The sequence below is a fragment of the Melospiza georgiana genome, chromosome 17, assembly GCF_028018845.1.
Source record: "Melospiza georgiana isolate bMelGeo1 chromosome 17, bMelGeo1.pri, whole genome shotgun sequence".
Lineage (NCBI taxonomy): Eukaryota > Metazoa > Chordata > Aves > Passeriformes > Passerellidae > Melospiza > Melospiza georgiana.
Genome location: NC_080446.1, coordinates 7,760,865 through 7,775,470, shown reverse-complemented (window position 1 = coordinate 7,775,470; position 14,606 = coordinate 7,760,865). Strand labels below are relative to the sequence as shown.

The window sequence follows — 14,606 nt, the reverse complement described above, 5'->3', positions numbered from 1 at the left end:
TTGTGAAACAGGATGAGGTCATTGAGCCCCTTCGTAGTGTTACCCCTTTGTTTGCTTCAGTGGAATCTGTTCAGAAAGGTTCAGAGGTGATAACCTGGTGATTATCATAATTATCATGGGAAACCCAGGAGCAAAGTCCATGAGAGCATTGTCTCCAACACCTGATGCCCATCTTAGCACTTTTCTCAGAGTTTTTAGTTAATGAAAATATCTTGTTCTCCTCTCAATTTCTTTAATTATTTCTGTAGGAAACGGTGCAACATCCTGTGGCCTTTACCTCTCTCTAAAATGAGGTATAATTATGGGTGGCAGCAATAGCCTTGATGATCTCTAAAGATGGTAGGAAATGACAAGAGATAGTTTAATATTTTTATAGTTCCATGGAAAATTATGCTCATCAGGTTTATTCAATAAAATATTCTCATCAGACATTTTGTGCTATAATGACTTACAAATTACATGCTAATTGTGGTACAGCTCAGCCACTCCATCCTTGAGAGAAAGAAGTGGAACTCCTAGGATGAGTGAGGTATCCACAGGTGGGGATAACAGGTGGGGTTTTGTTTCAGCCCATCCTTTCAGTTTGGTGTAGAAAGACTGAATTGTTTGGAGCTGTGCTGAGGGCAGGACGTGATGGCTGTGAGTGTGGCTCTGAGACTGTGGTCTGAAGGCCCTTCCTGAGCATGTTTTGCATCCTTCAGCTCTCCCCAATATTACAGACTGAAAGTAGCAAGGGGAGAGACTCCATCCTTAGAGTGAGAGACACATTGTGGTGGTTGTTCTGGTGCACAGCTATTTGGAACATGCTCATTTCTGCCCACCTGGATTGGCCTTGCTGTTCCACGTGGTGAGGGTGTAAAACCAAGATCCTGGGTGTTCTTTGTTGTTGATCAGTATCCTTTTGCTCTGCCCAGCTGTGCAGTGTGTGCTGGAAGGTGAGTGATAGATGAGGAGGGAGAAGGATGCAGAAATCTCCTCCAGTGCCTGTGTGGAGCAGTGTGATTTTTGGTACAGCACTGGCACATCCATCGCATCTTTAGGCTTGGAGTTTCTACCTGACACCTCGAGGCCTGTCAGTCCTGCCTCATTAGTGTGAGAGAAGCTCATTTTAGCTTCACAGAAGCCCATCTTATTGCTGTCTTCTCCCATCAGCAAGGGGCATCTCAGCACATATTGCTGGCAGATTAGAAATGGCACCTGAGCGCTCATTTGGAGGTTAGCGACTGACAGCTTTGAAAGAGAGTCCAAGTGGGAAAGGGGCTGCTTGCTACTGTACTGCAGGCTGACTAGCACTGAAAGGGTGGCTGTGGTTTAAAAAAAAAGGACTGTGAAAAGGCACCTTAAAACTGTACTTGTCTTCTAATTCATATCTGCTTAATTTACTGGCACAAAATAATCTCTGCTGAGAGGGGCTGTTGGAGCCGCCACCGCTGTGTAATCGAGACCGCGGCTGCCTGGATCCAGCTCCTGTGATCGCCGGGCTCGGATCAGAATACAGAGCAGACCTGGCTTTTGTTTCTTGCTCTGGAGATTCAGAGTCCTGGCCTGTGGATGTTTTTCTGCTCAGGAATTTAGCACTGTTGAGCAGAGCAGCCAGTGAGCCTGTGTGCAGTGTGGAGCATGAGCAGTGGTACAGGAGTGAGTGTGTTGTCTTTCTTGAGTGTTGTTTTTAGATAATCAGTCAGCGTTCAGCTCTCTCACTAGCCAGACTCATCATTGTTCAGCTTTAGAGACCAGATTTGAGCCATTTGGCATGGATTTAGGGTGAGGGAAGTCACTCTCTGCACAAAATTAGATTTCTCTATTTACTGGCAAGAGCTCACATGCAGGCTTTGCCCAGTCATGCCTGTGCCTATGATTTTGAGAACCTGGAGTAAATGACAGTCATGCATGTGTTGGAGTCATCAAGATCTGATGCTAAAGTGTCACATCTGAGTGTAGCCAAAGCAGTTGATGTCACAACACAATTAAGAAGGCACTGCCTTCTAAACTTGTTCTTTTACTGGCAGACTGGATTTCTAGGAGGAAAGGAGAAGTATTCCACTACCAAAGCTTTCCTCTCTCTTTCAAGAGGAAGTGAGAATCAGCTAAGTCACTCCATCAGATTTCCATCCAGGGAGCATCCATTGCCCTCCTCCAGGGACAATTGCACAGGGCTCATTTTCCTTCTTACACCTAAACCCCTCAACTCACCACGAGGTGTGAGGGCTTGGCTTGACAGAACAGCAAAATTTGGCATCCTCAGTCAGCTTTGGTGCTGGTGCCTGGGTTCCTGGAGCACATGCACCCGAGGAGGCACGTCCTGCAGAGCGTTGCAGGTGATGGCTCTAATGAGGAAATATTGCTCTGGTGGTGTGTGCCCACCTGCCAACTGCTGTAGAATAAATCACAGAGCTGCTTCCTTTGTTTAAGAGCAAATCCTGAAGACAAACCCTAAAATGCAAAAGGTGACAAGTGACACAGTTGTTTGGGCCTGTCAGTCCCTGTGAGGATGGTGCACAGGCACATCCTGGGGGCAGCTCAGAGGAGGCTGCTCTGAACTCGCTGCTGGGTGGTTCTTGGCAGTGTTTTGAAGAAGATGAGCTCTCTGGGCATGAGGGATGGAATGGAATGGAATGGAGGGATGGAATGGCCTCTTTCATTCTTCCTCTGGGCAGGTCTCTCTGGTGAAACTCATGTATACAGAAGAAGGATTGATGGTGGGTCATCATTCCCATGGGAGTCTTTGGCTAAAAAACCCTGTCCTGGGTCTGCCCTGGCTGCACCCCTTAGAAACAGCTGGAAGAGCCTGGCTGGGTACAGAAAAGCAGGATTTCCAGATGTGTTTTCTCATGTATCAGTCAATCATGAAGCTAGAAGGCTGATAGCTCTTAGAGTGTGCTGGAGTCATGTTCTGCACTGCTGAACAGCACCCTCAGATGGCCAGTAAAAGAGCAGGTTTTGTTCCATTCTGACAAAGAACTTGTAAATCACCGATACATGGGTCTGTTCCATAGTCACACACTCTCACCCCTCAATGTAGAAATGTGATTTGTATGTTTAAATTAAAATTTTGACTTGCAGATCGACACACTTCATGACCAGCAAAGGCAAAACTTCTTCAAAACAGAATGAAATGTTTTGTGAATTTAAATGAATTATTAAAAATACTTCTTCTGTGAGAAATATATGGCTGATGTTTGGGGGAACAAAACAATTCTTAAGAAACCACAAATTCAACCAATATTTTGCCACTCCTGTGCTCTGAGAGAATTCTCACACCTTTCCTTTGTGTGGCTTTACAGGACATGGTGCGTCGAGGAGAGATCATAGACGACGACATGGAAGACGAATTCTATCTCCGTCGTCTGGACGCCGGGCTCTTTGTGCTGCAACTCATCTGTTACATCATGGCAGAGATCTGTAATGCCAATGTTCCCCAGGTAAAGCTGCATACAAGGCTGGCAGATCATCTGTGTTTGCATTCATGGGGCAGACAAGGCTCTAAATCTTTGCAAATACTGTGTTGAGTAATTGTTTCTCTAATTTCCTTTTCGGGAGGAAACCTCCTGTTTATTGCACTTGTGTCCGTACAGCTCCATCAAGTTGCAGCAGATAGGGCATTAGTGGGGACAGAAGTTGATTGCTGTCACTAAATTCATATAATCAGTGTGAGCAAGGTCAGGGTTTGAAATGGAAAGGCCATGTTGATGCCATTGCTGAGAGAGCAGGGGGAAGGGACATGCTCTCAGGAGGTCTCACAAAAGCACAGCTACAGCTTTTCTTGATGTGTGCAAAATGCTGCATCTCTGCTTCCTCTGTGAATACATTGGGGTTTGTGAATGCATTCTGTGGCTTCTTATTTCTGTGCCGTGTGCCTTCCTTGTTGTTCCTGAGCAGATGCTGAGGGCTGCCAAGACTGAGTTGGTTTTTGTGGTGCTCAGGTCTCTGTTTATCCCTCAAAGTGGGAAAACGTGGGGCTGTGCATGGACTCATGTTGAAAATCTCTTTCTTCTCTGTCCTACTCTCCATCAGATTCGTCAGAGAGTCCACCAGATCCTGAACATGAGAGGCAGCTCCATTAAAATTGTTCGACACATCCTGAAGGGTGAGTAGAGATATTTTTGTGCAAGTGTCTCATTGCTACCAGGGACAGCTTGGTCATGGCTTTGCAGGCTGAGCCTTCACATGTAATTCTCCCTGGCTTCCTGAGCATCTCCAGGCAGCAGCTGAGCAGTGTTCTGAGATCCTGGCAGGGCAGGAATCACCCTGATTAGTGGCGTGCTTTGCTTTGCCTCCCAGTTAGGACACTTGCTGTAGCTGCTGTCAGAGAGCAGCACATCACTGCACGCTTCCATCAGCTCCAGCCTGGCTGGAATTCACTGCTGACATTAACGTGAGAGTAAATATTTAAGGGAAGTGCACATGCCTGCTAGAGGGAAGAATAGTGGAGTCTCATCTTTCATTAACATGGCCTTGCACTTTACCATCTGCACCATATTAGTACCCGTGGTGTATTTGTCTTGTTCTTAGTGTCAAATTAATAGGGATTATAGCATTAAAGTATCCTCCATAGCTTTAAAATGTAGCTGTTGTGATTTGCAATCCTAGTTTTAAAGTACTGCTTGTTATTTTTAATGCTCATGGTGAATTAGAGCAATGCCTATTTGAGCTGTAGCCCTCCTTTGCAGCCTGCTGTCCTTCAGCAGCAGCAGCCAGTGGAACTGGGGGAGAGAAGGGCAGGACTCAGCCTCTTCCCATGGCCCCTCAGAGCTGAGAGACTTAGTGAGAGCAGCAGGGAACCAGAGCTGCCTGGAGAAGATGCTTCCTTATGGAATGTATCTGCTCCAAAGGGGCTGTGTTGTTTTCAGTGTGAGGAAAGGAGTCTATTTTTCTTCTGGAGGGAAGGGAAGCTTGACAGCATTTCTGGGATAGTGGGCTGTATTTCACTGTTTCTGCTTTCTTGGGGAGCAATGGTGTTCTCCTGGGCTTTTCTTGCCCCCACTTCAACAATGGCAGGTACACTCAGCTTATTTCCTGCAAAACCTGTCGGTTTTCTCCCTTCTCATATGCAGGAAAAAAGGAATCAGAGGGCTGGCTGCTATGACAAAATCAAGAGTGATTTTCTGACAATGTGAAATTACCTGCAGCTATAGGCAATCTCTTTGGCCCTTGTCTTTAACAATGAAGTGCAAGTTAATGCCTGCTGCTGAGCAGGGGGGCTGCATAGGATGTCTTTTCTGATTTTAATTCTGATACTTGAAAATTCCTGCCTCTAAACTGCCCCTTTCCAATGTGGACTATGGCCACATCCCTGTTCAGATTCCCACACTTGCCCTGGGCCGTGTGTCCCTGGGGGAGTTGTCTGCACACCCTGCTGGATTTGCACATCTCACGGTCACGGCTCTGGGGTGTTGACTTACATACCAAGCTGAATTGGAGGGCAGCTGCATTAAAATTTCATCTGATTCTTTCTTTCCCAGACAGTGACTTGCATTGTGAAACTTTCTCTGTGCTTATATCGGGTGTTGCAAGCTCAGGGTCGTGCTGGGTTGGAGCTCTCTGCAGCAGCACATTCCCTGCCTGAAGGGGCATGTTGGCTTCTTGATAATGCAGGGATGGGTACAGAGTTTGGGCTCTGACTGCAGCTCTCCCCAACTCTTAAACTTGCTAGTTTTAGAGACTTTTAAAGACAATAATCATAACCTCAGTGATAAATTTCTTAGTAGATAAATTTCTTGTGAAGTCCTGCAGTGGGACCTGAGAAGCAGCACTGGGCTCAGCTGCAGTCTGGGCTCTGAAATTTGAGCATTTCAGTAGTTACACACCTGTGTCCACATGCACAGTCAGCACAGATTCACCAGCCTGTAACAGCAGCAGCACCAGGGACATGCACCTGTTCTCTGAAGGAGTCACTTCCCTGGACACAGCTTCCCAGGGGAGCCAAGGGGTTGGAACAGAGATTTGGATGTGGAGCCTGCAGTTTGCTGCTGGGGTAGCAAGGGGCTTCCAAAACTTCCCTGGAGTCAACTGCACAAGACTTTATTGCAAGTGACTGAGAGATTAGGAGCTTGAGCCTTGGCTGGAAAATGTTTCCAGGCTACTTCCCAACTTGCTCTCAGGACAGATGAGGGCTGGTTTATTTTTACTTTTCGTTCAGTGTTTTGCTCTTGTTCAGTTTTTATTTTCTATTTTTGCATACTAATTAGATGCTCAGTTTTTAGTTTGATTTTTATGGCCTACATATTCTCCATGTTTCTCTGGCAACCTGACAGCTGATGGATCCCTTGGGGTGGCTCAGAATTACTTACGATGCAAGCAAGGAAGCGAGACTGTTTTCTTATGGTGGAGCTTTCAAGGGGGAGGAGTGGGCAGGGAATAACAGGAGGCTCATTAATGCATTTCTGCAGGCTGACCAGTCCTCCCACACTTCCTTTTTCTGGAAGATCAAGCATTTCTTGCAACAGGACAGTTAGTTTATGCTTTGGAAGAAAACAACTTGAGTGGTGTGTACCTTGGCTAGGGAGATGTTTTGGGGATGGAGGCTGGATTGGGGATGGCAGCAGTGTCTGTATCTTGGGGTGGTGCCTGATCTCCATCTGTCATTGGGAATGGAGTGAGGCACAGGCTTCTCTGAAGTGATACTTGGCTCTGGAATGGCAAATCTCCCTGTTCCTCACTGATCCAGAGGGACTTGCCATTGATCCTGGCTACCTCAGGAGCTCTGTCAGAGCTGCTCCTGCTGAGCCCCCCCTCACACCTGGTGTCAGGTGAGCAGGCACACTGGGAGCTGGGCATGTGGAATGTCTGCTGCACATTCCAGCCCAAACCTGTTAGCACAGGTGAACACAAAGGAAGGGTCAGTGTGCTCTGAGGATGGAGCTCAGTCTGGCTCACGGTGCCTCCATCTGTGCAGGCTCCAGAGCTTCCAATATCCATTACAAGCCTCAGTATTTCCCAATTGATTTTTACTGTTCTGTAACCATTGTATTTTGTCTAATGAAGCAGAAACCAATCTTGGGCCCTTTCCCTTTGTGTAGCTACAGCAGTGTGTAAGCTCTGGTTAACTGTTGGCAGGAGCAGCTTACATTTGATTTTTTTTTAGCAGTCTCAGTGAAGTGGTGGAATTTTAAATAAAAAAGTAAATACGTAAAATCTCGGTTGGAGATTTACTTTTTTAAGCCTGGTTCTGGGGGTTTTATCTGGTGTCTTCAAGCTGCTAATGCTTCAAATGAGCATTAGCAGCTGTCATAACCCAGTAAACATTCTGCCTTAGATTAACAGGGGTTTTAGTCTTACAAAGCCTAGATGTTTAGAAGGAGAAATGCTGAGCTTTTGGACAAGATAAGAAGAATTTGTGTCTTGTTTTTGTTTGGGTGATCTCCCAGTACAAAGGAAGGGCAGTGTCATTAGTGCCACTCAGTGGCTCCCTGCTCCAGCCCTAGTCCAAGCAGTCTGGCCATCCTTACAGCTGGGAGCACAGCTGCTGGCTGTGCCAGGCTTGGAAACCATGGCTGTCCCTCACCTGGGCTTGGAGAGGCCACTGCAGGTGGGAAGTGTTGCCTTGGGCTGCAATAAACTCCAGCACACATCCACTGCAGCTGTTCCAGAGGCACTTACCCTGATGGGGCTGCTGGGGACAGAGCTGGCTCCTCCAGCTGCCCCAGTACTCAGGCTCTGGTACTGCCTGAGGGGACAGGGGAGCCTGAGCTAAGAAGGGGACCCCATCGCTGTGCACTGGGATCATCTCCTGCCTGAGTTTGGATTCCCAGCCCAGCCCAGAGCCCGCACAGCACGGCAGGGCTGAGCTGCCTCCCAGCAATCAGTCCATGCACAGGGAGCTACAGGGAATCCCTCCTTGCCAGGAGCTTTCTGCTGCTTTTAAGAGCTGTGCAGAGCAGCTCATACACCGAGAGAAGCTGCCCTGATCTGGTCCCTTCGCTGGGACAGTGGGCAGCTCAGGCTCACCTGCAGCAAACCTCAGCATTACCACCTGCTCATGTTACAGGTACCAGAGCGGTTTATAAATATTAAAAATATTTTCCCAGAGGCTTGGTAAAGAACTCTACTGCTTTCACATGGAGAGAGAGAGTGTGTACACACAGGAGGGAAGACTCCCACATCAGCTAACTTCTGCCTGTCCCCACTGCTTTCAGTGCTCCTGTAACAAAGGCTTTGATGGAGCTCAGAGCGTGTAGCTGTGCTAAATGTATAAATATTAAAGCAAACTTTCTGCAGCAACTTACCATTCAGTGCTGAATACAAGCTGTTCTGTTTGTTTGGAAGAAGGGAAAGAATGCAAGCAGGCAGAGGCAGGGAAGTGCTGTCTTAACCATCAGCCTGCTCCTGATTCCTCAGATTTGTTCAGCTCCTTGCTTCTGCAGCTCAGAACTTGCTTTTCATATTTTCTTTTTAAACCGTCTTTGAAAATGCAGGTTCTGGTTGCAGGAAGGAGGGAGCTGGTAGGGGATGAGAGCTGCCAGCTCCAAATGAATATCAGGGAGGAGAGCTACAGAGGGAATGTTTAGTTCTGTGCTGTTTGGCCGTGTGCATGGATGGGCAAAACCATGGTCAGGGTCTGGTGTCCTCTGCCTGATGACAAGTAGTTTAGTTTGTAGTTAAATCTCAACTGGTGGCTTTTCTTCTGTGTGGTTAAAAGCACTGGGTAGATGGAGGAATTGGGGTCTCCTGGGCAAAAATCCTCATTCAGGATGCTTGGACAGCCAGCAGGTTAAACCCAGGGCTGGGAATAATTAACAGTTGTCACAGACCCCGCCTGACCTTCCCTGATGACACTCAGTGTCCAAAGGGACCTGGGAAGCTGGTGATTTGCAGTGATTTATGGTACTGTTGGCATTTCTTTGGCATAATGCCATGACTCCCATGCCGGGGAATGGGTGCTCCTGGGTGCTGCTGTGTGTTTGGGCCAGAGCAGGGAGTTCTCTGTGTCTGTCTGCCACAGGAGCTTTAATGAGTGTTTGTTATGCAAAGCTTTAACCCTGGGGATGGGCAGGAAAACTATCAATGCTCCTTGCATTAATTCCCATGTGGCTGTTTGCAGTAGTGTGGGTGCAGATTCCTCTGTGGTGTGTGCAGGAGCTGTGGCCCTTTGTTTGTTGCTGTGGCACTCAAAGCCTGTGTCCCTGTGCTCTCTCTCTCCCTGCAGAGTACGCGGAGAACATCGGGGATGGGAAGAACCAGGAGTTCAGGGAGAGTGAGCAGAAACGGATCCTGGATCTGCTGGAGAATTTCTGAGACACCTCTGTGTCTGCCCACAAGGACCTGGCGCCATCCTCCCTCCTCCTGCCCCTCCTCCAGCCTCTCTTGCACGATCAAAGTGATGTTTCTATGAAACTGCTTCTAAATGGGATTTGGGAGATATTAAAGATAGTTTGCTTTTTTTTTTTTTAGTTGCTGGTTTGTTATTTGAGCAGTGTTCTGTGAGTGGGGCTGCAGCTGCATACCTAGCACAAAGCCAGCATGAGGTTCTCATCTTTTTTATCTTTTCCCCCCTAAATCAAGCTGCCAAGGATCAGTGTGAAACAATACAAATGTATGTGTGGCAGGGAGGGCAGAGAGGAAGCCTGCCTGGCTCGAGAGACTGTTGGCAGGTTATTCCAGCCTGATCCATTAATGAAAATGTACAACCCTTGCTCTGATGGGAACCAGGGAGGCTGAGGTGGTGGTGTGTGTCCAGTTCATCCCTTCTTCAGTGGCACTGAGATCCAGGAATTGGCCACATCAGCCATTCCTGTTACATCTTCCCAAAGGTGAGTGGGAATTGAAAGTAGGTTCTGGCACAGGCTGGTCACTGTTCCCTCCTGAAGAGGGAAAAGAGGGAATGTGTCCATTGGGGTTTTACCCAGAAACTAAGAGTGAGGGGAGGTAAGCAGTGCCATCCCCAAATTCCATTGCCTTGCTTTCACAGTCAGTTTTTGGTCTTGGCTGTGCTTTTCAGTAGAATACCAGTGTTGTGGTTCCTGGACAGGGAGCTTGGCTCTTGGAGCAGCAGCAAGTCCCTGAGAGCAGAGGGATGGCCCTGCCTGCCCCAGGGAAAGGGGCCACAGCTCATTCTTATCAGCCACAGTATGGTTTTGGGTGTCATTGTGCCAGACTCAGTGCTTCCCTGAGCTGGGACTCCCAGCTGGGATGGGAAGTAGCAGAGGATATTTTCCTGCATCCTCTTTTCTGCTGCTGAAGTTAATGACTGTCATCACAAGCCATCGTGGCTCCCGCAAGCTGGGCCGTGCCTAATTTAGAGAGATTTGCATGCTGGCAGCATTCATTTTTTATCTCCAAGAAAAATGCATTGTCAGGCAAGCTTAAAGGCTTCCTTCAATCCTCACTGCACAGGCACTGCTGGCCTGGTGCTATTGAACACTGGTGTTCAGGGCATCAGCATGGAAGTCGTGGCTTCAGCAGCCACAAAAAGCTGCAAAAATATATTTCTTTTGTGCAGAACTTGTCAAATTCCTCATTTCTTTCTTCTGTTTTCAATCTGCTTCCTTAGAGGTGTTTTTTCCTTTAGTTTTCAGATGTGTTTAGGTTTTTACTTGATTTTGGGAATCATTCCCTTTCCTCACCAGTGGAGTTGTGGTCAGAGCTGGTCTCTGGTTTCCCCTGGAAGATAACTGGCTGTGTCCTCACACTGTGCTTGTGTTGGAGGAGCTGAGGAGAAAGGGAGGGATCTCAGACAGAGAGTTTGAGGCAGGGCAGAAAGGGGACTTAGTGAATGTGGAACAGCTTCAGGTGAGAAGTGGGGGAGAAAAGGGCAGGGAAGGTCTTGAGAAAACTTCAGTGAATTGCCTAAGGGCAAGGTGAGTTTAAATCTGAGTGCCCATTTAAGCCTGGTTTTGCTGTTTGCTGCACGTGTGTGTGTGTACATGTGATCATGTCCATGCACAGCTGGTGAGCTGCTGTGGGTGTGCAGTGCATGATCCCTGCTCTGAGTTGGCTCCTCTCAGATGGGGAAAACCTCCTGCAGCATCTGCTGGGAGTGAAATGTTGGTCACTGTCACGGGGGGTTGTGCCAGTGAACTCACATTGGAAGCTCTTGCAGCAAGGGACAGGGGCTGGAGGAACCAAAAGTATGGTGCTGTGGTGTGTGGGTTCCCTGGGGAGCAGGAAAGGGTCCTGGCACTGCTCCAGCTGCCAGCAGTCAGTGCTGTCCTGGATCAGGAGAAGGAATGGGCACAGCCTATGGTGGGGCCTGGGCTCAGCAGCATCCTGTGAGGTGAGATGGTGTTCCCTCTGCAGGGCTGGGGACAGGGTGCCACCCCTGCACTGTCCCTCACAGTTCTCAGGGCTGTGGTGCTGCCCCTGGGGAGCAGGAGTGCCTTGCCATGAGTATTGTGTTCCCCAGCTGAAAGAAGAATTTGTGGGATTAGGGAATGGCAGTGTGTTCATCCCACCCAGCCCAGCCACTGTCCCTGTGATGGATGAAGGTGCTCCAGATGTTGCAGAGGAATTTGTGCAGAGATGGTTCCTGCAAATCAGGCTTTTACAAGGTGGATGACAAATTATTCTCTTCTAATTTCCAAGCTCTTTCAGAGGGAGGAACCCCACTGCTCCAAAGGAGCCCACTTGATTTTGATCCTGGTAACCACAGCAGGCCCTGCCATGCACCCACGCTCTGGCCCCACACCCCACTGCTGGGAAACACTGGATCCTCTGCCTTGGTCCTTGGGAGAGGCTGGGGGCCCACCTGGGCACACTGTTATTAATTAAGGTAATTATCCAGCTTAATGTGCTGCTCCTAGCCAGCTCATTTGTGCTGTCATATTGAGCAGCACAGAAAAGCCTTGGAGGTGTGAGGATGGGCACCCCGAGTCTTGGCAGTTGTGGAGAATGACGTTATTGTAATTGAGGGAGGATTAAAAGGTGGAGCCAATAACAGATTTCCTTGAGGAAGGAGCCATAGGCTGCAGACAGGGGGATTTGTGCCCTGCTTTAACCCTGCTGGTTCTGTGGCCCTGGAACAGCAGCATCACTGTTGGCTTTTGAGCTAAATGTGGGTTTTGGGAGAGGGTGCAGGACTGGCACAACCCACAGGCAGCACCTGTGGGACTCTGGGCTGCTGGGAGTGATGGCAGGGACTGGTGACAGGAGCCTGGTGGCCTTGGCTCCTCTGTGAGCCCTCACTGTGCTGAGCCACACTCCCCTGCCCCCTCTGCTCTCAGAGTACCAGGCCAGCCTTGGCACAGGGCGGCAAAACATGCAGGGACAGAGACCCCTCCCCACTGTACCCCTCCCTGGGCTGTGCTTTCTCATCTCTGATTATAAACAGATTTGACTGAAGAGGTAAATGAGAAGGTAATTAGAGGGAACATGATGGATGGGGCACTCTGGTGATGGGAAGGAGGAATCTTGCCCTCCAGGAGAAAGGAGCTGGCAGAGTGTTGTTCAGCAGAGCACCCACGGTGCCTCACGCCTCCCTCTGCAGCAGGATCCTGGGGTGCAGTGGGGGGAGCTCTGAGCCCTGGGGATGCCCCAGGCTGAAACCAGCTGTGGGCAGTGGCTGCTGCAGGCAGGGATGAGCCTGTCACCCCGACATCTGGACTGTGATGCCCTTTTGCCAGGGAACTGTTCAGGGCTCTGCAGCTGAGCACCAGAGCAGGATTTAAAAGCAGGAAAGCAGCAAAGGATGAGGGAGATGCTGTCCTCGTTCTGTGGATTCCTCTGCTCCATGGAGGTGCTTGCCCTGGAGGGGTTTGGTTGGGCTGAGGCTGGGCTGGGCTTGGCTGGGGCTGGGGAAATCCTGGTGCAAGTCCTGGGGAAGGGGAAGGGGGAGGGATGGTGACACCATCCCTGCAGTGGGAACCCCAGTGCTGGCAGTGTCAGGGAGGGTGGGAGCACTGGATTCCTCTTGCTGGGAGTGGCAGGAGCTGATGGCATTTCCCCCTGGCCACAGGAGAGAGGCACCAACCATCCTCGCTGTGTGTCCAAATCCATCTTCAGCTGCGCTCCCGGCTGAGCCTCCCTAAACGGGGAGAAATGAGTGTAAATCATGTCTGAGGAACATCTCCTGATATCCCAGTGGAGGGACTGAGGCTGTGCTAAATACAGTGAGAGGCTGGCAGCACTGGGAGCAAACCATCAGCTGCGAAATAAGTCACTTACACTATTGATTTTGTAAAATATTTTTTTTCTTTTAAGGCCTTGCTCTCAGGGAAAGCTTTTCTCTTGGGGCAGGAAATTGTTTGGAGGCGGAAGGGGTGGTTGCTTTGTGGTATTTTTTGTTTGGTTTTTTTTTACATTTAATTTTTTTAGTGCTTAATTGTTTGGAAAGAGGGAACTGTTCCACAGTGATGGACACCTGTGATATTGCTCCTCTCCATCAGGAACCTGGCGGTGGGTTCTGCAGAGGAAGGAGTTAATGACCTGGAAACGGGCTTGAGTTCTCTGAAGAAATAATTCTTTTCAAGTCATTTTCTTCTGAATTTTATGCTTTGGAGACTTCCCTGTGCAGGGGCTGCTCTGGGCAGAGGCCTTTGAGTCCCAAAGCCCCCATATGCTGGGGGTGGGGGGTTCCTGCTGCCTTTCCCACAGTGTGCTGGGACTCTCAGGGCTCCCCAGCATGGGGAGCCAGAGACACAGGGCTGTGACCATCCCAAAACAGGCAGGGGGACAAAAACACCGCGTGAACCTGCCCAGAAATGCTGCCACTGCTCTCCCAGCCAGGTCATGCCACTAGGCAGGGCTGTGCCCCAAAACCCCTCTCCTGCTGGGTCTGTTATTTTTGATGCTGTTGCGGCTGTCGTGGTTTGGGTGGGTGGGTTGTGTTTGCTCCCCTGAGCTCCCACTCACTGCCTCCCTGGCTGCTCCCTCCCTGCTCCAGGGGATCCAACAGGCTCTGCTTCCATGGCTGGCTGTGCCCAGGATGATTTGTGCAGGAGCAGGCTCTAATGCTGCCTGGCGGGAGCGTTGTTTTCCTGCAGCGCACGCAGACCTTTGCAAATAATCTAATAATGCAGGAATGTCAAACTTCAGCTGTGGAAGGAAATCCTTTTATACAGGAATTGTCAAGTCCCTAAACAAGTATCAGAAATGAGCTCGGTATCAATGTGGAGGGTGTTTATTCTGCCCGTCAGAGAGATGAACAACCCAATTCACTCTCCCAGGCAGACGCAAATTCCAGCGTTGGCTCCTGGACCTCAGGAGAGCTCAGAGCTGAGCCTTGGGGTGCCCTGCATGAACCCTTAAAGAGGTGAATTTCAAAATAATGCATGAGGCAGACCCCAGTGCTTCAGCAGCTCTGGGGTATTGGGTTTAAGGTTTTTTCTTCCATTTGCTGGGCAGCTTTTGCTGTCAAAAGGGAACATGAGGTGTTGGCATTGGAATGAGCACAAGCAGTACTCAGGAGCCAGCAGGAAGGACCAATGCTGCTTTCATTTTGGGTGTCCTTGGGCAACTCCAGGTTAGAGCTGTGTCCCCAGGGATGTTCTTTTTGCCTCTCAGGGTCTGTGTGTCCCCCTGAGCCTGATGGCCTGTGAGGTGCTGCTCATCTGGCTGTCCCCCTTCCCCTTCCAACCCCATCCAGCTCTTCTGAACTCCACCACACCCTCCAGCTTTGCAGGCTGCCTTTTCCTGATGGACAGGTGTCCCAGGGAATTCACGTGCAAACCTCA

The 14,606-nt window shown here is 49.4% G+C and overlaps 1 protein-coding gene across 1 annotated transcript in view; it reads left to right on the top strand.

Annotated features, from left to right (window-relative positions):
• CTNNBL1 (catenin beta like 1) overlaps positions 1 to 10,365 on the top strand; it is a 48,084-nt gene extending 37,719 nt beyond the window's left edge. Inside the window, exons 14-16 of the mRNA XM_058036144.1 lie at positions 3,285 to 3,422; positions 4,015 to 4,087; positions 9,146 to 10,365. Coding sequence (XP_057892127.1) covers positions 3,285 to 3,422; positions 4,015 to 4,087; positions 9,146 to 9,234 — 300 coding nt within the window. The 3' untranslated portion in view covers positions 9,235 to 10,365. The remainder of the gene's footprint in view (positions 1 to 3,284; positions 3,423 to 4,014; positions 4,088 to 9,145) is intronic.
• The last annotated feature ends 4,241 nt before the right edge of the window (positions 10,366 to 14,606 follow it).